The 26849-nt window shown below is 39.7% G+C and overlaps 1 protein-coding gene across 5 annotated transcripts in view; it reads left to right on the top strand.

Moving 5' to 3' along the window:
• The window catches only part of atrnl1b (attractin-like 1b), a 149095-nt gene extending 122613 nt beyond the window's left edge, over window positions 1-26482 (top strand). For all 5 annotated transcript variants that reach the window (XM_080456210.1, XM_080456211.1, XM_080456212.1 and 2 more), the window contains exons 29-30: window positions 19513-19627; window positions 22551-26482. In XM_080456210.1, coding sequence (XP_080312336.1) covers window positions 19513-19627; window positions 22551-22675 — 240 coding nt within the window. In that variant the 3' untranslated portion in view covers window positions 22676-26482. The remainder of the gene's footprint in view (window positions 1-19512; window positions 19628-22550) is intronic.
• Window positions 26483-26849: the final 367 nt, after the last annotated feature.

Below are 26849 nucleotides of genomic sequence, written 5' to 3' on the forward strand. Positions count from 1 at the left end.
CCTCACGGAGATAGGCTCCTTTCAATGAGGCTTGTTTTTGCCGTAAAGCAAGAGGAATGGAGATCTAGCAGAGATATGGCCATTTCCCTGCAGGAAATAAACAGGAAGTAAATGAGCTTTTATTGTTTTAAATTACGTCATTTCCGGGTCGTCGTCATCATCAGGCAGTGAAAGTGTGTTAACCCATTAACTCTTTGACTGCCCTTGACTCGATAACGCGTCAATAGCTACTTTGTCCAGTTGGCCATCGACGCGTTGGACGCGTGTTCATTGTTTAATCTCTGATTGCGCTATGCTGCTTAATATTCAATGTTATTTTCGAATTCCACTTACTTCACCCACATCTGCATCCGGTTTCATGACCTGGGTTCCGTTTCCGGTTTTTGATTTTTTTCCCCGGTCATTTTCGTCCAGAATAGGTAAACACACGGTTTTTCACACGGTATAACAAACGAACAGACAGGTTCTCTTCTATAATCTATGGTCTGGGTGACGATCAGTCATTGCCAGAGTTTTTCATTGAAAAAAAAAAGGACTCAAGATCCCGAGATACAGAATTTTTAAGTTTTAAGTTAACAAGGAAGTGGATAGGAGTCTAGATCTTCGAAAAAAAAATCATATCTCCTTGGTCTTTGCGTCAAATTGAAAAAAAAAAATCTTGAAAAATCATGAAAAACTTGATATGATATATAGCAATATAATGTTGTTAAAAAAAACTGTTAGGGTTTAGAAGACATTCATTTTGTAGAATCTTTGAATATGTAGACTTTGTAGAAACCTTTTCATGTCAAGGACCCCCAAAATGATATGTATTTGGCCGCGGACCCCCATCGCAAAATATTTTGTAACAGGGACCCCCAGAAGCAAAGATTTGAGTTACACATTTTCGCTTAAAAAAATATATTTTCAAGACATATATATATATATATATATATATATTATATTATATTATATATATATATGACACAGACGCGTTCCCGGATCGAACAGGTTAATGGTCTGGCCGTGGTCTTGCCAAACGTTTCAGATATGCCTTGTGTTCTTTCGTCACGTCAAACGTCCTCCCATTCACTACACCGTCTCCTGTAGGCAGATGTAGTGAATGTCTACAAAGTAGTGAATATCCAGACAAATATCAAACATGTTTTGAAAGGATCGTTGTGGCTTTTATAAGTAGGAGTCGACAACAGTCCCTTCATCAGCTCAAGTTGTGAGCTTGTAGATCTGCTTTCATTCCTAGCATTCTGGTGTAGATGCCATCCAGGGCCTTTTTCCTGCTAGATACAGTGAGCATTTCAGGCACATATAGGAGCATAGCAATTGTTGGAGTTTGTCTCAAAATGTTCGAATACACGAAAATAAATGTTGTTTTTATCTGCGGGAGACAGTTGCTGTCAACAGACGCTCCAAGACCAAGTTATATGGTGTTTTGGGCCGTGACATAACGTTGTGATATTTACAGGTGCAGACTAGAGTTAATGTTCCAACTGTCATGGCTGTTGAGCATTTATTATAATTACACGCTGAGCATCTCTGGATCTGGTGAACACACCTCATGGTCAACAATACCTCACATAAACGGCAGTGTAATTTTTCCAGTTTTGTAAACGGCTTACATAAATTTTTGGACCTCTCCCATGTGCATAAAAATAGCTTGTGCTTTTAAGCACTTAGGCCCCTATATGCTTTGCCATGCGATTAATAGCGAAAATAGCCGATCTACAATCTTTTTTTTTTTTACTTTTGGAAACAAAAAATGAACAATTTTGAAATTGTTTGAATATTTTGTGACATTTTGTGGTTTGTAACGACATTCCCAAAATATGATGGCCGGGGGGGATAAATAAATTACACCTACACTACATAAAACGCTTCATAATACCTATAGTGTAATAAAGCAATTGCACTTACCCACTGAAATTGCACTTGCCCACTAAAAACTGTGCCATTCTTTGAGACACACATCCAGGTTTTTGACCAATAAGCACCTTTGTTAAGGAATCACGTGACGTCGATCCCCTCCCCCTATTCGCTCATACGAGACTGGGAAAGCATCTGTGTCATTTTCAGATGTATTTGGCCATAAAAAAAGAGAGCAGATATTCAAGCTCATAGCGAGGCACCGAGTGCCGCGCTACAAGCTTGTAGATCTGCTTTTTTTTTTTTGTGAAAATTTGTGCAAATCTTTGAATATAGATTTTTTTACTTTGTAACTCAAATCTTTGCTTCTGGGGATTCTACAAATGTCTAAATCCTAACTAGTTTTCATGTTGCTATAATATCAGTGGTTCTCAAATTTTTTCATGTCAAGGGCCCCCACAATTATATGTATTTGGCCGCAGACCCCCATCTCAAGTTAAAAAAGTAGTTAGTAAAAAAATACATGTATTCAAAGATTTTCACATAATGATTTTCACATGTCCTTGACATGAAAAGGTTTCTACAAAGTCTACACATTCAACGATACTACAAATGTCTTCCAAATCGAGGCAGGATCACTTGCAATACCCTCGCGGCCCACCAGTGGGCCCCCGGCCCACAGGCTGAGAACCCCATGTGTGCCCGGCTGGCAGCCAGCTGAAGGTCAACTATATGAAGAAACTAATTACCTCTCATAAAGGTTAATTGACGGACATCTGGCATCGTTTAAGCTGTTTAACATATGCTAATGACCGGCACAACACTAAAGCCAGCCCTGTGTCCATGTTGTTGTTTGTCGGGTGGAAAAACACTTCCTTTTTTCATAATAAAAAAATTGCTATTGGTCCATTTCCCCAAAAACGTGAATAGCAAAAATAGCCGATCTACAAGCTCACAACGGCTTGTGATGCGAGATGTTGTGAGCTTGTAGATCTGCTATTTTCACGACTTTTATGCAACACTCTTGTATGAGGAAGTAGGGCATTCATTTACGAAAAAACATAAAAAAATTGAAATAATATTTTGGAGATACCAGTTTTGTTTTTTTCATTTTTAACATTCAACCAACAGTGGTTGGAAAGTAAATGAGTACATTTGCTTTAGTACTTGTGTACAATTTTGAGGCGCATTTAAAATGGTATTTTCATTTTTTTCTTTTTTTAATTCTTTATACTAATAATTCACTACATCTCAGAGGCAAATATTGTACTACTCTACACTTATATGACAGCTTTGGTTACTAGTTTGTAAGCTTGTATATCTACTATTTTCAAAACATCTAAAAAAGAATCCAAAAAGAATCTAATGGGGGTCTGCAGCCAAATTAATTTGGGAGTATTTGACAAACTTAATCAGAGGGGTGTGCCTGGATGCATCATACGCATCCTGGCTTACTGGTATGCCAAACAAAGTATGAGAGTGAAATGGAGGAATAGCATATCCTCTCCCTTCGGTGTAGGCAATGGGTTTAAGCAGGGGGGGGTTTTATCCCCCGCCTTCTTTAACCTATATATGGACGACCTGTCAAAGCAGCTGGGAGGGGCTAGGACTGGTTGCATGATAGGTAACACCCTGGTCAATCATTTTATGTATGCCGATGATTTGGCCATTGTATCCCCTAGTAGTGCTGGCTTTCAGGAGCTCCTTAACATTTGCTCCGATTATGGTGTCCAGTTTGACGTACAATGCCAAAAAGAGTGTGGTAATGATCTGCAGGACCAAGGAGGACCTGAAACTTAATTTTCCTGTTTTCTATTTGTCTGGGCAAACCCTTACTGTGTGCAACAGTTGTAAATATTTGGGGCATATCATAAATGATAAGATGGAAGATGATGCTGACATGTTCAGACAGAGACGTATGTTGTATGCTCAAGCTAATATGCTGGTAAGAAAAATTCACTACTGCTCTGATGAGGTTAAAATTAATTTGTTTAGAGCATACTGCACTCCTTTGTATACTGCCCCTTTATGGGTGAAATATAAAAAAGAGAGCTTACGCAAACTTAAGGTGGCTTACAATGACGCTCTCAGGATTCTCCTGAGGAAGCCTAGTGGTGGCAGTGCTAGTCAGCTTTTTTGTGACTCGGGTCTAACCACCTTTCAGGCTCTCCTGAGAAACCTTATTTATAGTTTTAAGTGTAGACTTGATGGGTCTCTTAATGAGGTGATTATCAATATGATAAATCCAAGGCATAGCTCAGTAAGATACCGCTCCCAAATGTGGAAGCATTGGTACAAGTGCATTTTATAATGTTGTGTTTTACTGTGCTTTTTAGTTGTTTTATATATTAACTTTTAATGTTTTGTATGTCCCCTATTGGCCTCGGCTGTAATAAAGTTTGATGATGATGATGACATGAAAAAGTTAGTTAACCACTGCTATCCGTCTTATGCAGCCTGCCATGTTTTTACCACTCTGTAGTTTTTAACCCGAACTGGAAAATAAAACTACGAAATCAGACTTGTTGGTTGCATCATCCCCCTTTAACTGAGAAAACCTAACCCAATGGATTGGTATTCAGGTTTGTGTGTCACTTAAAAAAATATATTGTGTTGTAATGTACACTATTTTATGACTTTATCTTTTAATCTCTAATCAGTGATGAAACCTGTTAGATTATTGAATGTTTTTTTGTTTTTTTTCTAATAAATTAGCGGCATACCACACTCTGATTTCAATATGAGCGTACATGCATCCTCCCCCCACCAAGCAAGCAAGCTGCTATTTAACCCATTAAGACCGGGAATGCATCTCTGTCATTTTTTTATTTCTTTGGCCATTCAAAAAATAGCAGATCTACAAGCTCATAGCGCGGCACTCTGTGCCACGCTATGAGCTTGTATTTTGTTTTTTTTAATAGCCAAAGAAATCTAATAAATGACACCCAGATGTGTTCCCGGTCTTAATGGGTTAAACTGCTTAATGGCTTCCTCTCCGGCATCCACAGACATTTGTGTTTGTTCATTCAAAGCCACTTCACTTAAAAAGGTGAAAGCGTGGCTTCTAATTAAAGCCACTCATTCCTGTTTGTGCACGCGCCGCCGTGTTAAAGGAGCACTTCACCCCTGGAAGAAGTTCCAGGGGTGACCACAGGGGGGACCACAGGGGGACCACAGCGTATCACTGCCTATAACTTCAACTCCCAGAATGCTTTGGTGCCTTGTGGCAGGGGAGGTTCCATGTGGGTGTGATCGCCAACAATAACATCCAAACAGCATGCCAGTGTCGCCATGTCTGCTTATTATAAGCGGCTTCTTTCTAAAATGTAGTTGATATTTGGGCTTGTTTCCAAATGTTTTGATTGCTGTTTAAACCAGTGGTTCTCAAACATGTTCATGTATTTTTCCACAGACCCCCATCTGAAATTATAATTTGTGGCAGGGAGCCCCTAACAAATATGTGTCAAAAATATTCCACATTTTGAAAAGCAAATAAAAATATTTTGCAAAAAATCCACATTTTGGACTTTTTTCCCCTCAAGATTTTTTTGTAAATAGCAGATCTACAAGCTCACAATGGGTTGCGAAGCGTTGTGAGCTTGTAGATCAGCAATTTTCAAATATATAATATCCCATGTCTAGGTAAAGTGCTCTTGGCATAGTTATTTTTCTTTTGGGCTTGTTTTCATAGACCTGGCTGCTTATTTCTCTCACAATATCTGGCAACACTGGCTGTCCTCGCAAACGTTCATCAGTTACATATTATGTCCAAGGATTCGTTAGTGATGTCATATCACTGGGACATATAAGTATCTTCATGCAGTTTCACTTCCGTGTCGCATAGTATTGACATCACTGTCACATCCTTGGTATTATGATCCTAGCCTTTCGTGACGGTGTTTGTTTACCAGCGCTGCTACTCCACGCTGTATTTTTTTTTTCAAGCTTGCGCTTATGAAACACTACACAGGATTATTATTTCATGTCAACATTCAAGTACAACTATCAGAAGATAACTCAGGTAAAGTAATGCCTCACTCTGCAAAGGCCGCTGGCCGCAGCTAATGGGAGTGGCCGAGTGGCGAAAGAAGGTTGAACAAAGTGTTACGGACACCCCATTGGGGCTGTCTTTTGAGATGGTCTGACTGAGACACGCCGAGACATGTAGTGCGGAAAGGAATGAGACCAATCTCTCATGATGCAAATAACGTCACGAATATTGCGAAGATTACTAGATATCTAAAAACACAGATTATTCACAAAAAAAACCCAGGATCTTGTTTCTTGACTCCTAAACTTCATTAAAAGACCGAAAACTTCTTCCAGGGGTGAAGTGCTCCTTTAAGCTAATGCTGCAGAATAAACCCGGAGAGCAAAATGTTAATGCTAATGCACAACATGCACCGAAAACGCAAGGAGGCTGAAAATAAATTATAGGCACGATAAGTTATTGTTATTACGGTAAACAATGGCAACGGCCCCGGAAACCAAAATAAACCCTTTCATCCTTGCCACTCCAAAAAATAAAATGAAAATAATGATGATAATAGTAATAATCATGGTTTGTGACCCCCAAATTGAGTGAGATCAACAATCAATATCTATATATCAATCTAAACAAAGGAACCATTTTTGGACAAACAAGGTTTCCCCCCGACAGACAACATGAAGGTCCACAGGTGTGAGATGAGGAAGCCATTTAACTGCCGTGTTCCCTCTGGTGACTGATATCCCCCCTCAATCTAAACAAAGGAACCATTTTTGGACATACAAGGTCTCCCCCTCCGACAGAGACAATAGGAAGGTCCACAGGTGTGAGATGAGGAAGCCATTTAAGAGCAGACACCTCAGGACCGGGCCTGAATGACACAGATGTCTCCATTCAATGTGTTCCCCCGTTGGACATATGGACCCGCTAACGGACAGCTAGTGTGATGGATGACACCTGTCAACGGCACTGTGTGTGCCTGTGTTACTAGACTTGTGAGGGCCAATGTAATATCCTCACAATGTAAGAAATAGACATTGTGACTAACAAAGTACATTTACTCAAGTACTAGTACTTAACTCATTCAGTGCCCGGCTTATTTATGGCAGTTTGGCAGTGCCACAGCCAAAATTCATTGTAAAAAAAAAAGTGCGTAGGAGCCGAGATACAGCCTTTTTCAGTAAGAAGTTAAACAAAGAGTGAATGGAGCAAAATATTTTCAAATCATGATATCTTGGGTTCTGAACATTTTTTTCCCAAATTTTTTTTTTGTGGACGTCTTAGACGTCCAGTGGCACTCTGGGCTTATGTTAAAACGGACGTCTTAGACGTCCAGTGGCACTGAATGAGTTAAGTACAATGTTGAGGTATCTTTACTTTACTGGAGTATTTCCAATGTTCAGTGCTTTTACTTCTACTCCACTACATCTCAGAGCCAAATATTGCACTTTTACTCCACTACAATTATTTGACAGCTTTAGTTACTAGTTACTTTGTAGATTTTGATTATCATTACAAAACATACACTATAACCACTTCCGCCCTATATATATTTTGGCCATTTGAAAATAGACGATCTACAAGCTCACAATGCGTCGCGATAAACAACAATGTTCCTGGTTTTTAGCGTTAGGCTTTTGGAGGAATCTAAACTGCGAATTTTATTACGCATTTATCCAAATGATTTGACAATGTGCATCACATTCACACAGACAGACAGCGGAGGAAACCAACCTGCTAATCAGAATCAGTTAGGGGTTCCCATACCCTAGGTGGGGTTGGTGAAAGGGCCTTTCTGTGTGGAGTTTATATGTTCTCCCCGTGTCTCCTAGGGTAGGTACCCTCACAAAAAAACATGCAGTAATCCTGGTCTCTATACCGTCTCCCCCTGGTCATTCGGGGCACCTGATGGAGGGGAAGGGAACTGGTTGGAATAACGTGTTCCTTCCACGCGCTACGTCCTACCGGGGAAACTCTCCCCTGTCAGGTGATAAGAAGGTCAGTTGGCTCTCATGCATTGAAGGAGGCATGAGCTCGGCCCTGGCCTCCCTAGGATGGCAGAGGGAAGGTAGTGCCCAGGATTACACGCTTAGGCATTGGCACTAGGGTGAAAAAATAGGGGTTACAAAATCGTGGGATAAAAATTTAAGAACAAAAAAAAAAAATGACTTGAAATATATGGTATATTTATAACTACTCACTAACATTCATTATGATAATGTAGCTTTGCAGGTCTTCCATGTGTAGTCTGAACTAAAGCAGAGTCCATGTGTCCACATATTTGCTTGTGACAGCAGTAAAGATGTTTACAGTCAGAAGCATAATATCCATTCCAGGCCAGCGATGCATGTATGCGCGCGTAGCCCGCGCTCTCGGAAATCAAATTTGCATCGTAAGTTGCATTAGCTCACTTCCGTGAGTGTGGGGGGGGGGGGGGGGGGGCTCTATCCATCGCTATTCATTAGCGGCGATCGCTTCGGTGCTCTTCAAATGGCCCCGCGATGTAATTGTCCTTCCGTGTGTTTTTCGCGCTACATTTAATTATGTCCCCCTCGCCTCCCGCCCCCCAGAACATCACTACCTGTGCATGTGCAGCGCTGTTAACCCATTAAGACCGGGAACATATCTGTGTCATTTGTTAGATTTCTTTGGCTATTCAAAAATAGTGCAAATTTGTGCAAATCTTTGAATATATCTACGTATATATTTTTAAAGCGACCGTTTTTAACTCAAATCTTTGCTTCTGGGTGTCCCTGGAACAACATATTTTGAGATGGGGGTCCGCGGCCAAATACATATCATTTTGGGAGGTCCTTGACATGAAAAAGTTTGAGAATCTCTGATTATAGCATCATACGTTATTTTTTTTTAATGGTTAGGATTTAGAAGACATTTGTAGAATCCCCCAGAAGCAAAGAATTTAGTAAAAAATGTTTGCTCCAAAAAACATATATTCAAAGATTTGCACAAATTGTCATGATTTTTCAAAAATAGCCAAAGAAATCTTGAAATTACACAGATAAGTTCCCGGTCTTAATGCGTTAAAGGTTATGTTTGCTGATGGGGTTTATGCACGGAGCCCCAGGCATGTCGTCGTGTCGGTCTCTTTACCGTAACGATGGCATGTTTGTCATTATATGACCCTGTACCATTTCAAATGAAATATTAATGTTTGTTTTAGATGATAGATATTTAAACCCTCCTCTATACATCACTGACCGCCCAGGGCTCCTTTTTTCCCCCTTTACACCAAATGTCTTTGCCAACACGCGTTGCGACGCGTTCTGAGCTTGTAGATTGGCTATTCTCTTTCGTAGGTAATATTTGACAATTTGGCCAATGTTTGACAATTTTTTATAGTATAGTTTGTTGACTACTGTTGACGCAGTAATGGTCTTGTTTTAATTAATTAATTTTATTTATTTATTTATTTTATTAACACATCAGGTGCCAGCATTTTTTCATAACAACTTACCGTGGGTGCCAGCATTCTCCCCATTGACTGCGCATTGCTGTTTAAAGGTTTAGACTCCGCGACGAGCAAATCCACGTAAAAAAAAGCATCCATTCATGTTGAGCGATGACCCTGGCTACAGCCTGGAACCATAACATTTCACCCGCGAGTTACAACGGGGACGGATCGCGCATCGCGCATGAGCGGTTTTCCACACCGGAAACATATTCGGAGATATAGGCGTTTTAAAGAAGGAAATAGACAGGAAGCGGATGGAAGCCATGTTTTTGTTTCCGGTGATCCATTTGGCCTATCCTTCTTAGGATCCCAATGGGTACTCCCAGAGCTGCTCTAGCCCCGCCCGTGTGGAGAAAAACGAAAAAAACGAAAAGACTGAAAACACGGTTCAGACCGTGAACGGCACCAGAGCGCTACTATGTGAAAACACGGTCCAGACCGTGATCGGCACCCGATGTGTTAAAAAGGTCTTGACACATTCACTGCCAGGGGTTTTCTAAAACAGGCTGTAGCTTCTGCCAGTGGCGTACCCACTGTGGAGGCAGGGCAGGTGGTCGCCTGCCCAACTAAGATCTCGCCTCCCCTAAAAAAAACAAATAACCCGGCCTCAAAGCGGTTTTAGATCGCCGATTTTCGATTGAGTTGAAATTTCTTTTTTGAGGGTAATAGAGGGAAGAACCACAGAATATTTATCTCCAGTGTGATCAATCCCCTGATGGTTGCTAATCACAGAGGGTTTCACTTTGCTTCCGTGAAGAAAACCGACCTCCCGTTCACTTATTAAAGGGATATTTCACTTTCAAAAAAACTTTGGGTCATTTTATCATCTACTCAGGCTTTAGTGAGCCCCCCAGACCGTTTTTAAGTTGCTTGATTCAGTATTTAGATATTTGATATTCATTTTATCAGACACGCCCCCTTCCTATACAAACCCATTATAACTTTAAACTCCATTTTTAATGTTAGATTCATCAAAAACACCCGTCCTTGGTTTTGGTGACTCACCCCGCCCTCCTAATATGCGAGGGGGCCATGTTTTTTCGATAACTTTTTTCATTTATTTTTAATATTATTTTTGGAAAATGTAAAAAAATGTATACAATAAAAAAAAAAAAAAAAAAAAATGAAAAAAGTTATCGAAAAAACACGGCCCCCTCGCGTATTAGGAGGGCGGGGTGAGTCACCAGAACCAAGGACGGGTGTTTTTGATAAATCTAACATGGTTAAAATGGAGTTTGAAGTTATAATGGGTTTGTATAGGAAGGGGGCGTGTCTCATAAAATGAATATCATATATCTAAATACTGAATCAAGCAACTTAAAAATGGTCTGGGGGGCTCACTAAAGCCTGAGTAGATGATAAAATGACCCAAAGTTTTTTTGAAAGTGAAATATCCCTTTAAACCCAGTTGAAAATGGCATGTTTCGCCAAAAATACAAGGAGCCGACACAGGAGGAGCCGAGATACAGAATATTTCCCAAATACTTTAACCAGGAAGTGAATGGAGCAGTAAATTTTTGGATAGCGTGATCTCCTGGTTCTGTGTGAAAAACGAAAAAAATAAATAAATGAAAAATGGCGGTGAACAGGTGGATTTTAAATAGCTGGTAGACGCCATCGTGCAACGGATCATAACTTTGCACATGAACTTGACACACAGTTCTTATGATCCAGGCTTCGATAAAGTCCAACCTCATCAGCTCTCTGTATGGTGACGTCATGCATCCACCACAATGCAATTTCAGGATGCAGTTTGTAGTTAAGCATGTCCCAGGTGGTAATATTTTAACAAATCACCTCTCAAATGGGAGTTAATTCATTCAATCTGGGAACGCATCTCTGTCATTTTAGATTTCTTTGGCTATTCAAAAATAGCAGATCTACAAGTTCCTAGTGCGGCACCGAGTGCCACACTATGAACTTGTAGATCTACATTATTTTTTCAATCGTGAAAATTTGTGCACATCTTTGAATAAATATATTTTAAAGCGAACTCCCGGATTGAATTGGTTAAATGGAAGAACTAATTTGAGGGGGAAAAAAACCCAAAGTGAAGAAATCGTTGTGTACAGGTCAGGATGGTTTGTGAGCGGAGCCAATGATGCGTGCATCGCTTAATTTATGCACTTCCTGGACAAATTGGAGCTGTGATGTGTGCCCTCAAAATGAACCGTTTAATAACTACTGATTACTGATCAGAACTGTGTCCTGGTCCGTAACGTTCTCCATCTCTCCCAGCCTTGAGCAGAAGTCTTCAACATTTTTGACCCCTTAGCTGATAGAGTTGTATGAAATTGTGTTGCAGATTCAACTTTTTGATAGCTTCATTACATTAGTGTTGTGTAAATCATTTTTTTGTTTGTTTATTTCAGACATTTAACGACTTAAACCCTCAGTAATTTTGACCTTTTTGGTTTGCTCCTTTTTCCCTCTACACCAAACCTCTTTGAGGAAAATAGCCGATCTACAAGCTCCCAATGCCTTGCGCCTGTAGATCTGCAGCACATTTTCCCCTCAGAATAGGGATGCTAGGGTTAACCCATTAAGACCTGGAACGCATCTGTGTCACTTTATATTTCTTTGGCTATTCAAAAATAGCAGATATAAAAGCTCATAGCGCGGCACCGAGTGCCGCGCTATGAGCTTGTAGATCTGCTATTTTTGAAAATATATTTCAAAAAAGTGTCTTAATGGGTTAATGTAATATCCTATCACACAAAGATTTGGTGCTCCCTCTGTAGTGACTCTGAGGACCCCTATGGGGCCCGGACCCCCTGTTGAAGACCCATGCTTTACCTTTGCTCTCTTTTTGAACTCTTGGGCAAAATAGTCGCTACTTTGTTTCCAAAAGTGAGATAGCCTACCATATAAACTCATTGATTATGTAACCTATGTCATATGAACTATACAGTATGAATATGGCTATGAGCTTATCTATCGATATAAAGCTATGTTACTTACATGAAACAAAGGTCACAAGGCAACATTCTACAGCTTTGTAGATCTTCAGATAATGTTCACATTCTTCCATGAAACGTTCTTCACATCGCTGTGTCCACCATGAAACACACATTTAAACTGTGCTTTCAGCACCCCACCCCCATGAGAAGACACTTATGAATATGATATGTACCCGATATGTAGTTGTGAGCTGTGGCATTTGAAATGGCCGACGTAATTACCAGCTGCATTGAAGACTATATGCCACACCACTTGTCTGTCTTAAGCTGTCTGAGCTAAGCTATGTACATTTTGGGAACGTGAAAAACAGGCGTTGTGGTTGTGTGCAGATGCTAATGGTCAATGCCCGTGTGCAAGTTCAGATCAATTGCTCAAGCCACTGAGGAGAACACAGGTTTTGATGACAGAGGTTTCCTTATTATATAGTAGGATTTATGCAATTTGTCAGCAACGTACCATGGACAGTTTGTCTGAGGAGGTTAGGAGGTGGTACAAACCTCTATAATCCCTCGCTGAGGAACTACAAACTCAACCTGACCTAAAATGTCAAAGCAGAGGTTGGGTTGGAGGTAAACGAACAGCGGAGATCTTTGGTAAAAAAAAAATCATTGTACCAGCACTGTACACAGAAGGTCTAACGTTCAGAACCCAGTGTGGAGCTGCATCGAATGTAAAACAGTCAAAAAGATTGTTTGGTTCGGGAAGCCCTGCCAAAGCCAAAAAAAAGGGTTTGGCTTTGTTTATACAGTATTATGCTGCAGGCTTAAAAGTAGCAACAAATAAAATAAAAAAGCTTTCAAACTAATTCAAATTCATTAATGTTTGTGAAATATTTATGCCAAACAACATTGCATAAATTCAAGTAACTACAGCCTCTTGGGAAGTACAAACTCAAGTTGTCATTTTGCTACTGTGCATCTGCAAAATGTAGGATGATATATTTCAAACTATTTCACACACACACACACACACACACACACACACACACACACACACACACACACACACACACACACACACACACACACACACACACACACACACACACACACACACACACACACACACACACACACACACACACACACACACACACACACACTCTCTCTCTCTCTCTCTCTGTCTCTCTGTCTCTCTGTCTCTCTCTCTCTCTCTCTCTTCCCCCCCCCCCTGCTAGCTCACAGTCAGATATTTGACATCTAACATTTCTCTGATGTAGCATTTTTACTGGTGATTCAAATAGTGAGACAGACAGACTGGTCAAATCAGTTCAGCAGTCACTGTTTATCTCTGAGCCAGCTGACGTGTCTGATGTTTATGTCAACTTGTGCGCCCTGTAAAAAGATTTGGTCTGCAGCACAGTACATTCAGTACAAGACGGCGCCGGTCGTCTTTGCGCTCTAATGTTTGATCACTGGCCGTGAAGGGAAAATATCGTTGCTGTCGGGCAGAAACCTCTTAACTCCATATTCAAACTTTTTGTGTTTTTTCGAAAATTAACAGCCGACTCGAACTTACTATAGCGTCACACAAAAGTATCAAAAGTAGCAGATATACAACTCAAATTGTATTTATAGAGCACATTTTAAATGGCCGTAGCCAACCAAAGTACTATACAACACAGCAGGGGAAACAACAATGACACAATAAGATAATACAATTATACATGCAGCAATTGAATACAAGTTAAATCATTGAGTAAAAAATAATAATAAATAGTTCTGGAAAATAATAACCAGAACCCAAGATATCATTATCTGAAGATGTGCAGCTCCATCCTCTCCTTGTTTAACTTATAACTGAAAAAGGCTGTATCTCGCTTCCTAAGCACCTTTTTTTTACTTTGAAAAAATCTCTGGCACTTGGACAACATAGCCAGAAATAATTCTGGCACTTGGTGAGTTAAAGGGATAGTTCACCCCCAAAATGACTTTTTTTTTCTATCGATTAGTCACCCCGTGGAGAATTCATGGATATGTTTTAGTTTTTGTCGCATTCCTAAGCCAATAATTTGATGACCGGTAGGCAGTGGTTCCGGTAGGAGACACTGGTAGGAGTCTCCTTTGCTGGTCATCAAATTATTGGCTTAGGAATATGACAAAAACCAAAAAAATAGCCATGAATTGAAGTCTCCATGGGGTGACTAATCGATAGAAAAAAAAGTCATTTTGGGGGTGAACTATCCCTTTAAATATGCACAGCAGAAAACAGTGAGGTGGAATCTATGGTCTTATGGAGTGCCAGATTTAGCTCTGCTCAAAAGCCAGAGAAAATAAATATGTCTTCAATAATGATTTAAAAATGTCAATGGACTGGGAAGCACTAATATTAACACATTGAATGCCAATCGCGTAGATCTACGCGAACCTATTTAAAGCCGCAGCGTGCCAGTCGCGTAGATCTACGCGAACCGCCGATTCCCATTGAAAGTGCCCCAGGTGCACTTTCCGAATTTTTTTGATCCATTTCCGTTTCCGGTTTCCGGTCGGAAACGGAATTATTCGGGTTCCGTTTTTTTCGATCGTATCCGCTTCCTGTCTGGGATCCTGTTTAAAACTCGATTTTCTCGGTTGTTGTTTTTCTCCTCGCTGATCACTGTTTACCGTTGATCGGCTGTATCTTCAAGATGGCGGCTCGCATTTGGAAACTGTTTTCGCTGGCCGTTTCTCACGGATCCGCTGTGTGTTTAGAACCAAATGAACGCGCACTTTTAACTTATTTAGCAAGGTCTGTGGCGACATGAAAAAAAAAAAAAACAACAATAAAACGCTGGCACTGGTGAGTACATTATGAGATTAAACTCTGGCATGGAATGTGTTAAGTGGCAGGCTATTCCAGAGCCCTCGGGGCAGCCACAGCAAAGGCTCGATCACCTCTGGTCTTTTTCCTGGTCATGGGCTCAGCCAGTAGCAGCTGGTCGGCCAACCTTAGAGGTGTAGTCCTCAACAGTGGTGGAAAGTAACTACAGTACATTTACTTAAGTACAATTTTGAGTTATTTGAACTTCACTTGAGTGTTTCCAATTTCCAAAACTTTTTTCCAGAAAGTAGTAGCTAAAGTGTTCAAATAATTGTAGTGAGTAAAAAAGTACAATATTTGCCTCTGAGATGTAGTGGAGTAGAAGTAAAAGTACTGAAAATTGGAAATACTCCAGTAAAGTAAAAAATACCTCAAAAATTTACTTTAAGTACAGTACTTGAGTAAATGTACTTAGTTACTCTACACCACTGGATGTACAACATGACGAGAGAAGAAACCGCACACTCCAGTGCTTGTGCTGGACGCCAGCTGAGTTGCATAGACTTCATGTGGATTCAGTGCTGTGTGAACACAGATGAAGACTTTGGCAGAAAGTTGGCATCTGGAGTGTGATGTTTTTCTCTTTTAACCCATTAACCCATTCCCTGCCTAGAACGACTAAAACGACTTCTGTCCCATAAGCCCTGTCTGCCTAGAACAGCGCTACTCAACCCGCGGCCCGCGGGCCGCATGCGGCCCCAACGCAGCATCTTGGCGGCCCCCTCATGGTCAAAAAAAACAAAAATCTTTTTTTTTTTTTTTAAAGCACAGGATAAAAATATTCATTTCCGTTCAAATATATGGGTTGCTAATTTCTTTTTCAAAAACAGACAGACATACATACAGGTGCGTCAATTGTTACAGGTATAATGCATAGTTTTCTATGCATTTCGTTTTTTTTGGGGGGTTTGGGTTTGACCCCCAATTTTTTTCGGCAGGATAGGTGTCCCTTATTTCAATCTCTGGGAGTTGGTAACCCTAACCTTGCCATACCTTAGCTTTTGCTGAACTGATGCCACTAGACATACACACAAAATAAACAGGTACAGTGAAAAGAATATGATGTCAAAATGTACATTTTCTTATAACAATAACAATGTGTAGTGTGTTACAAAATCGAAAAATCCAAAATAGGACCGTCATTTTTATGGCGGCCCCTTGGACTTTTGGTATTTTGCTGAGTGGCCCCTGAACCATCTTAAGTTGAGTAGCCCTGGCCTAGAACGACTAAAACGACTTTTACATTTTTTTATTTTTTATTTATTTATTTTTTACCCAAAGACCAAGGAGATATGATTTTTCGAAGATCTAGACTCCCATCCACTTCCTTGTTAACTTAAAACTTAAACATTTTGTATCTCGGCTCCTGAGTACTTTTTTTTTTCAATTAAAAATCTCTGGCAGTGGGCAAACGCGGCCAGAAATAATTCTGGCAGTGAATGAGTTAAGACCTGAGGCCGTTTCTAAAAATGTTCTAAATCCTAACAGTTTTTCGGAAAAGAATATAAAAAAATCATTGTCACGATTTTTCAAAAATAGCAGATCTACAAGCTCATAGCGCGGCACTCGGTGCCGCGCTATGAGCTTGTATATCTGCTATTTATAAATAGCCAAAGAAATCTAAAATGACACAGATGCGTTCCAGGTCTTAATGGGTTAATACCAGTATTTTTCCATAAATGGGGTGCCTTACTTTCTAACTGCTTGAACGCTTGTGCCGTTACTTGGAAATAGAATGGACAGCTAGTATCAACCCATTTAGACCGGGAAATAATCTGTGTTTCTGTGATATATATTTTTTCTTTGGCTATTCAAAAATAGCATCTACAAGCTCATTGCGTGGCACCGAGTGCTGCGGTACGAGCTTGTAGATCTGCTATTTTTGAAAAATCCAGAACATTTCTCAAACTTTTTCATGTCAAGGACCCCCCAAATTATATGTATTTGCCCACGGAATATTTAGTTCCAGGGACCCCCATGAAGCAAAGATTTGAGTAAAAAAACATTGCTTTAAAAAATATATATTCAAAGATTTGCACAAAATGTTCACGATATTTCAAAACATTGCAGATCTACAAGCTCATAGTGCGGCACTCAGTGAGCTTGTAGATCTGCTATTTGTGTATAGCCAAAGTGTAAAATATGGGTAAAGTGGTTACACAGGGAACATGTGTATTCTGATTTTCCAAACAAGGTTATCACAATCTTTAGATGTGTGAGGGTGTGTGGGTATGTCCGATGGCATAGAAGAAAGCATCCTATTGTTATTAGTCTCTTTAGACACAGTGTTGGCTCTCACCATTTTCGAATGCTCCCGCCCAGTCTGAGCAACGGAATCACTGAAACTGGGAAGATTATAAAGTGGATGCACCACGTCCCTCCGTTTTGTCTTTGCAGTCGCGTAAATATGTAAATCATATTAGTCGAAGCCTATCTAGCTTTGCTGCTTAGCGGAAACGCTGTATTTTAGATGTATTTTAAAGATATTTTAAAATGTATTTTCATGAACGGAAATGACAAACCGATGACCGCTTCCTGTGCATGCCTTCAGGGGCCATATTTACACTCTTTGTACTGTAACATCCAAAAAGTGTGGAATAGTTGTCTCGCTTGAGAGACTATGTTGACAGTATCTCATTATCCACTGGACATAATACTATTGACTGTATGTATAAAATGTGTAAATGTATTATATACATTATAGGGCTGGTAACTTTCCTCAGAAATGATATTTGAATATCGGTCTTAAAAATTGGCAGATATTCGAATATATTCGAATATTATTATTATCATTTCTTCTTCTTTTTTTTTTGACAGGGACAATACAAAAAACAATGTTGTTTTTATAACTTCATACTGTACATACATGTTTTTTGTATTGTCACTGTCAAATAAACATAACAAAAAAATATATATATATTTTTATTCTAATATAAATTTTCATATTCTAATATACATATTTTCCACATACAGTATTCGAGGAATATTCGAATTTCGAATATTAATTTACCAGCCCTAATACATCTACACATTTTGTACCCACAGTCATCACTAGAATTATTTATATCGTTGACAAAAATGCACAAAATAGCATTGCCACACATGGAAACATAAGACGTGATCCATTTTTAACATGGGGAAATCTTTATCAATGAACTCGATGAATTATTCAGTGGGTTCAACCGAAATAGCATAATATCAAATTCTATATTTATGTAACAAAGAATAGGCTTCTAATTTATCCCATTAAGACCTGGAACGCATCTGTGTCACTTTAGATTTCTTTGGCTATTCAAAAATAGCAGATATACAAGCTCATAGCGCGGCACTCGGTGCCGTGCTTTGAGCTTGTAGATCTGCTATTTTTGAAAAATCTTGAAAAAATCTTTTCAGATTTTTTTCAAAAAACTGTTAGGATTTAGAAAACATTTTTAAGAATCACCTCAGGTCTTAATGGGTTATAGGCAGCCCTGTTTTTTGAGAAGTTGGTACAACCATCTCCTGTAAGGATGGAGCATGGAGTCCTTACTAGTAATGTTTGGTAAGGACAAAACAGGGCTGGCCAATTAACCCAAAATATATCGAAACCGATCTTTAGAACCAATAACCGACTTAATCTTTCTCATGCAGGTTAATCAAATAATCGAGAAGCAATTTTTTTTTTTCTTGTAGATCAATGAATCGACACAAAACGATTATGATAGATTGTTTATTATTGACTAAATTGATTAGCCTGATTAGATGGATTCTTTATGAGTCCTTTGCTGAAATTCATTTTACGTAGTGCGATTAACCGGTGGTGTAAAGTACATTTACTCAAGTATTGTACTTCCAATTGTCTATACTTTTACTCCACTACAATTATTTGAAAACTTTAGTTACAAGTTACTTTGCAGATATAAATTATTATATTATGAAACATACATTAACCACTTTAATCCTATTTTAAACCTAGGCTATTTGAAAATAGCCAATCTACAAGCTCACAACGCGTCGCATCGTGACGCGTTGTGAGCTTGTAGATCTGCTATTTTCAAACGTTTTTAGTACTTTTACTTTTGGTACTTTAAGTACATTTTGATACCAATACTTTTGTCATTTTACTCAAGTACATGTTTAAATCCGGACTTTTTAACTAAGTGCTTCTACATTGCAGTATTGATACTTTTACTTAAGTAAAACATTTGAGTACTTTTTCCACCACTGCGATTAACCACTTAACCCTGTATTATAATTTGTACAATGATAGATAGATAGATAGATAGATAGATATGATGGATGGCTAGATTAAAGGGTATTATCTTTTAGTGAATCCATGGGCTCCTCTTCAGACACCATCTGGTTGTAGAGCATGTAGCTGGTTTTGTAATAAATAGACATAAGCAATGCTAGACATGTAATATATTCTGTGCATGTGTGCTTGTGTTTCCAGGGTCCGCCCAAACCCATTGCAATGGAACCCTGTTCTAGTGGGAAAGCTGCAGTGTTGACTGTCCTCTTGAGCCTGCCGTCTGGACCCAACGGTTTACCACCGCCTGGACAGTCTGGTAAGAAACACTATAGAATGGAATAAAATTAGGGATGCACGATATATCGGTCAATATCGGTATCGGACAATTATTATATTTTTTCTATATATATTTTTTTTTGCTGGTTAAAGTTACAGGAGTTTTTACTCTATGGTGTTTGTGGTATGAAATGTAAGCTTACCATAATCACAGTAAACATAATCATGTCTTCAGTCATATTCAAGGGCTCCAGTCACTTTCAGTTCAGCACAGCTGAGGTGTGTGTGTCAGTCCAGCTGACGCTCGTTGACACTCGTTAACGTTACTTGCATCAAGGCAATTATGTTGTGTTTCTGTATCAAATAGACCTACAGTACGCCTAATATACTGTAAGATTCCATCAAAGCCAAGACTTTTTACACGACCCTCTCTGGTTTTATATATGTTTCATATATGGGCACAAAAGGGAATAGTGTCATGTCCAGGGGGTGTACTTGTACATCATGTGACATACTAGCTGCCTCACGCTACAGAAACAGGAGATAATATGCTCCTGACCTATGGGCCACACGCTACATACTTTAACTTTTTTACTCTCTAGATCTTGGCTATGAGTGCGATGTGAAGAGATTATACCTCCGAGTGCACTCAAACATATCAGCATCACCATCTAAAAGCCTCCTGACTTACTGTACAGTATATCAAGCATATCGCCACCGCCATCTAAAAGCCTTCTGACTCGCTACAGTATATCAAGTGACTTGTTTTCTTGCCAAGATTCTCCGAGCAAAAGATCACAAGTGTAGCAGTGGTGGAAAAAGTACTCAAATATTTTACTTAAGTAAAAGTACCAATACTGCAATGTAGAAATACTCTTTTACAAGTAAACGTTCGGAATTCAAAATTTACTTGAGTAAAAGTACAAAAGTATTGATATCAAAATGTACTTAAATTATCACAAGTAAAGGTACTCGTTACGCAGAATGTCCGGTTTCACAAGTTTTCAAATGTATAAAATCATAAAAATCCTTTGAAAATAGCAGATCTACAAGCTCTTCAAATGGACGAAATGTAAATATGGCTGGAGTGGTTAAATATGTTTTGTAATTAAAATCTGTAAAGTAACTATTAACTAAAGTTTTCAAATAATTGTAGTGGAGTAAAAGTGCAATATTTGCCTCTGAAATGTAGTGGAGTAGAAGTAAAAGTATTGAAAATTGGAAATACTCCAGTAAAGTAAAACATTTGTCAAAATTGTACGTAAGTACAGTACTTGAGTACATGTACTTAGTTACTTTCCACCACTGTCGGTTGGTGTCTAAAGGGGATAAACACTGTACATTGCAGAAGGAGTAGTTGGACGCACTTTCTCAGAAGCAAACTGCTGTGGTGGTAACCCCCCCCATGTGTGGTAACACTCACCAACTAACGTTGTTGGCCTCAATTTCAGCAGTTTATTTTGGCCAGACAAAATAAATGCATGTTTTTTTCTGTGCTCTGATGATAGATATAAAAGTTTATGGAAATGTTTTATCTCAAACAGATTTATCTTTTGGCAAAGCAAGTTTGTTTTTATATAGCACATTTCAACAACAAGGCAATTCAATGTGCATCAAGACACCGAGCATAATAAACACGTAGCTGAACTAGTTTATCATTTATGTTTGCTCCTATTGAGTAAGAAAATAACTATTGGTTATTTTCTTAGTGAATATTCTATCGATTAGTTTTTCGATTAATCAAATAATTTAGAAGCTTGTTTTCTTGATAATAATTTGTTACATTTGTATGTCACCGGATCAGCAGAAAAGATTCAAATGGATGTTTTTGTATAGTGTGTGAAAATAGCATATCTACAAGCGACACATTGTGAGCTTGTAGATTGTCTATTTTTGCTATTAAAAACAACTATTTGAAAGAAATAGCTAAATTGACTACCGCCACCCCCAAATTGATATTTTTTTTGTAAAATAGATTATTGATTATTATTTACAATATAATCATTAACACATTGAATGCCAATCGCGTAGATCTACGCGAACCTATTTAAAGCCGCAGCGTGCCAGTCGCGTAGATCTACGCGAACCGCCGATTCCCATTGAAATTGCCCCAGGTGCACTTTCCGAATTGTTTTGATCCATTTCCGTTTCCGGTTTCCGGTCGGAAACAGAATTATTCGGGTTCCGTTTTTTTCGATCGTATCCGCTTCCTGTCTGGGATCCTGTTTAAAACTCGATTTTCTCGGTTGTTGTTTTTCTCCTCGCTGATCACTGTTTAGCGTTGATCGGCTGTATCTTCAAGATGGCGGCACGGATTTGGAAACTATTTTCGCTGGCCGTTTCTCACGGATCCGCCGTGTGTTTAGAACCAAATGAACGCGCACTTTTAACTTATATATAGCGAGGTCTGTGGCGACATGAAAAAAACAACAATAAAACGCTGGCACTGGTGAGTACATTATGAGATTAAACTCTGGCATGGAATGTGTTAATGTATATATCTCTGCTGTGGGGCAGAAACCAGCTAACTCCAAAATGTTCATTTTTCAGGAAATGACAAAAACAAAACAAAAAGTGGAGTTAGGAGGTTTTGTTCATCATTGGTAAGAACAGCTGAATGGACCTCCAAGCTCACAATGAGGTTGGAGGTCAAAAGGGGGTGGAGCCTGGAGTCAGCAAAACCAGCTAACTCCACCCCCATTTGCTGGACTGTGGTGGTTTAGCAGAAAGTTTGAGGATCCAATGGAGTTAGCTGGTTTTGTCAGAAGTGCTTTTTAATACTTTTCATTGGTTCAATATTTTGTTAACCAACACACAGTCGTAAAGTTCAATAGCACTTATTTATGGGAAAAAATGAAGGAGGTGAAAAATTGAGTTAGCTGGTTTCTGCCCGACAGCAACGACAGTTCGATAAACTTACTCACATCCCGCTTGTGTGTGTGTGTTTTTTCCCCCTCTTGCAGGAGTCTCCATTGCCAGTGCGCTGATAGACACGTCACAACAGAAGCCCATGGACTACAAGGACAAGTCCCAGGGCCTGAAGAACCGCAAGGCGCACCCCCCGGCGCACCAAGGCACCTGTGTCTGAGCGGACACACAAATCTCTCCACCCCCACCGCCTGCCTGCCATGGGCTGGTGTGTGTGGCTGTGTGGGGGAAGGGACTGAACTGTTGGCACCGCGGGTTCCCGGAACGGAAGACAAAAAGGAGGGCGACCAGAGGGCGTAAAAGACCTTAATTTATGCTCTGTCGCGATTTGGTGTCGCACACGGGGGCGAGAACGGGCCGAGAACATTCGACCCCATGAGCTCACGACGCGGTCGACTGTTGTCGCCCGACACTATCGCGCAACGAAGTACGGATTGGGCATAATGCAGACTGGTTCCATCTGGCTGCCACTAAACCACGTTTTCACCGTTGACTGAAACCTTAAGCGTTCCTGCCTCGCCATCTTTCCACGACCCCCCCCCCCCCCCCCCCCCGCCGTAATTTGCTCACAAACCCAACACTCAACCCCCGCCACCATCTTTTTTTTTTCTTTTTTCAATTTGACCTCAGTGGAGGTAAAAAGAAATGTCCCTTTTTTGGTCCCGAAACTACTCCTCTCATCCATCGTCCCGGCCTGGGGGTAAAGCCGTCGTGGAAAAAAAGCCTCTCCTCCCTGACCTGTGAACTTTGGGGGGAAACGTCAACGTTGGTTAACCAATGGCGGCAGTCCGCGGATTAACCCCCTTCGACACGACCACTGACCCCGAAAAAACGGGAGTCTGCACGCGAGAGAAACCGACCAATGAATAAGCTCCTTCATGCCACTCAGAGCTGTGTGTGAGTGAGTGAGTGAGTGCATTCTTGTATTACTATACTTGTGAGGGTCCAAATGTCTCCACAAGTATCATAGAATTTGAGAAATAGACTCACAAAGACATTTAAAAAAAAAAAAAACTTTATGGTTTAAAAAAAATAAGAACTTTTTTTGTTAGGCTTACAATTAGGAAAAGTTTCAGGTTGGGGTTAGGATTACACATTTAGAGATACATTTTTATTTTTGCAGTTCGAAATATGACAAATTCATACTTCATACACATCGAAAAATTGTTGATCTACAAGCTCGCTGCTTGTAGATCAACTATTTCCAGCTTCAGTTTTAGGGACAAATATGGCACAAAATTGTAAAAAGGGCATTCTAAATAATATCGCCGCCCTAAAAATGCTGATGTCATCACAAGTGTAGTAAAACGTGTGTGTGTGTGTGGGGAGTGTTCACCTACTTTTACGTTGCCAACTAATGCTGTTCTACGGTGCTAAAGCCTTTGATTTTTCATTTTATTTTATGTCACACAACTCTACTGTCGCTGCATGAACTGAATTATCTCTCCTGCCTTTGTTTTTTCCTTCGAGGGAACAGCGAACAGATCACAGTTACAGTTGGAGGCATTTCCAAGGTCTTTCTGCCCCTGCACCGCCACCCCACCCCACCCCACCAACTCCACCAAAAAAAGAAAAAAAAGCTTTCCCCACAATCTCCTGTATATACAATACCATGGTATGGACCCTCCGCGGTACCGTGGCATATACCTTTCCACCATATACCTTTCCATCCAGCCAAGCTGAAGCAAAAAGTCTGTATTTTCCGGGTGGAATTGGCTCTACGCATAGCCGCCATATTGGAGAGAAATTGGGCCTCTTCCTTACTTTCTTCACAGGTGTTACCAATGATACTAATGAAGGCTCTGTTCCATTCTGGTCAAACAAAGTCAGGGTGCTGATTACTGTGCATGTTGGCTCACTGGAAACACTCTGCTACACCAGTGGGTCTCAAAGTGTGCTCCAGGGACCCCTCATGGTTCCTTTAAGGGGTTCCAAATGGCCCCCTACAGGTGTGTCCTTGAAACACACCTGTTTCAAGGACCTGGGGGTCCTTGAAATCAAAAAGTTTGAGAACCACTGTGCTACACTAAATGGAACGGAGCCTTCATTAGTGTCATTGGTTACACCTGTGAAGGAAGTGGGGAAGGGGCCCAATTTCTTTCCAATATGGCTGCTGTGCATACGTATACACAAAGTCGGCTGAGGCAACAATGACTGCAACCCCGTTGCTGAATGTTTGTGGCAAAAGACGGCAAATTACGGTGGGGGCACCCGACCGGATCGGACCGGTCGGCTCTGGTTTAACCTAAAAAGCCCTGGAAGCTTTCGAAATCCATAGAGGGAAAACAAGAGACACTTTAAACGGTGCAACTTGAGGTTCCTGCTGTTTAATGAATTGGCAGTGGACCCTGATGTACAATAGTAAGTTATGTATAACCCAGAGGATCACAGCAACTCTACAAATGCAACGGTTGTTGTGGCGTCTTTTTTATATATATATATAAATAATGGTACGGTACAGATTTGTGATTCTTTTTCTTTTTTTTTTCGTTATTTCTCACGCTGCTACCAACCACTCGGATCATGGACCGGTTCAGAGGCGATGTTTTGACTTGCTGTGGCGGTCAGGTTCGGATGTGGTTCAGAACAAGTGGTTCCCCCAAACCTTTTCAGCTCGAGACCCAAAAGATGAACTTTGGTGTCTCCCTCCGCGAGATATATATACGTTGTGAAGCCCTGTTTCAAAACTGAGATAACCAATCTTGGCTATTATCACTATTTGTTTGAAATTTTGAAAATGTTTGGCATTATGGTTGTTGAAAATATAAAAACAAATCTTAAGAAACTATTTTGAAATAATAATGATAAAAAAGAGTGTAGGGGACAAAATATATATTTACTCGTGACCCATAAAAAATTGGTCAGTGACCCAAAAATGGGTCCTGAGCCATAGTTTGGGAACCAGTGGTTCAGAACAGAAGCCACAGAGACTGGTCTGCACTTTTTTATTTTTTTTAACCAGTGCTTCTCAACATGGGGTCCTTGAAGGGGTTTCAGGCGAGTCCCCAGTAATATTAGTTAAATATAGCATTAAAAAAATCTGTTTAACCACTTTAACCCTATTTTAGACTCCGACTATTCAAAAATAGACGATTTACAAGCTTGTTAGATCTGCTATTTTTTTGAATAATTTAGAACTCTTTTTAACGGAAGTCTTTGCTTCTGGCACCGAGTCTTTCCCGATGGGGGTCCGTGGTCAAATACATATCAATTTGGGTGTCCTTGGGGGGGGGGGGGGTTCCAGAGGGTTCCAGGGGGTCCCCAGCAAAAGTAGATAACATAGCATCACAATCATTTCAACCACTTTATCCATTTATATGTTGGCTATTCAAAAATGGCAGATATACAAGCGAGCTTGTACATCTGCTATTTTTGAACATTTTGTAAAAAATCTTGAGTATTGGAAAACTTTTGATATATATTTTTTACATAAATCTTCTCTTCTGGGGGTCCCTGGCACAAAGCCTTTTGAGATGAGGGGGTCCGTGGCCATAAACATATCAATTTGGGGGTCCTTGACTTGAAAAAGTTTGAGAATCACTGCTTTACACCATGCTAACTTGATGCAAACTTGAGAGCGAGAGAGAGAGAGAGAGAGACAGAGAGACAGAGAGAGTGCAGTGGACCCTACAGAGGCAAACAATGTGAATCTCTTTTGTTGCTCTTAATTTCTGCTGGGTTATCATTTTAATTTTAAGGTCTTTTTTTTTTTGGATCATGTTTTATATCACAGATTATGGCAAGACAAGATTAATAATTTCTGTTGTTGCGGGCCTTGTCACCTGTTTAACTATCACAATATGATATTATATGAAAGCGGAAAGAGTCGGCGCGAAAAAAAATCTTTTACACTACAGTAAGAGAGCATTTCTGTATTATAATTTTTTTTTCTCGTTTTGATATTTGATGGATTCCTGTGTAGTAACCACGTTTCAATTGACTATCCTTGACTGAAAAAAAAAGAAAATCAATGTCCAGTATTCTTTGTTTATTTTTTATTGTTTTTGAGTTGTGCATCTCTATGGACTATATGGGCATTGCTTACTCTGTTAAAAAAAAAGTGTTCAATGATGATGCATTTCATGAGGATAGTATTCAAGCTATTGTTTATTATTATTATTTTTATTATTATTATTTTATTGTAGGTTGTTTTTGTTTTTATATATAAAGTAAAGCCTGTAACAGTGTTATTACACGGGAATCAGTCTCTCACTGTAACATGTGGAAAAAGATGAGAGTAGAAAAAAATCATATCAGTAATATTCAATGTATTTTAAAAACTTGGAAAACATGCCAGAAAAAAATAAAAATATAAAATAAAAATATCCTGCATA

This window comes from Gymnoscopelus braueri (genome assembly GCF_963280865.1).
Source record: "Gymnoscopelus braueri genome assembly, chromosome: 17".
Lineage (NCBI taxonomy): Eukaryota > Metazoa > Chordata > Actinopteri > Myctophiformes > Myctophidae > Gymnoscopelus > Gymnoscopelus braueri.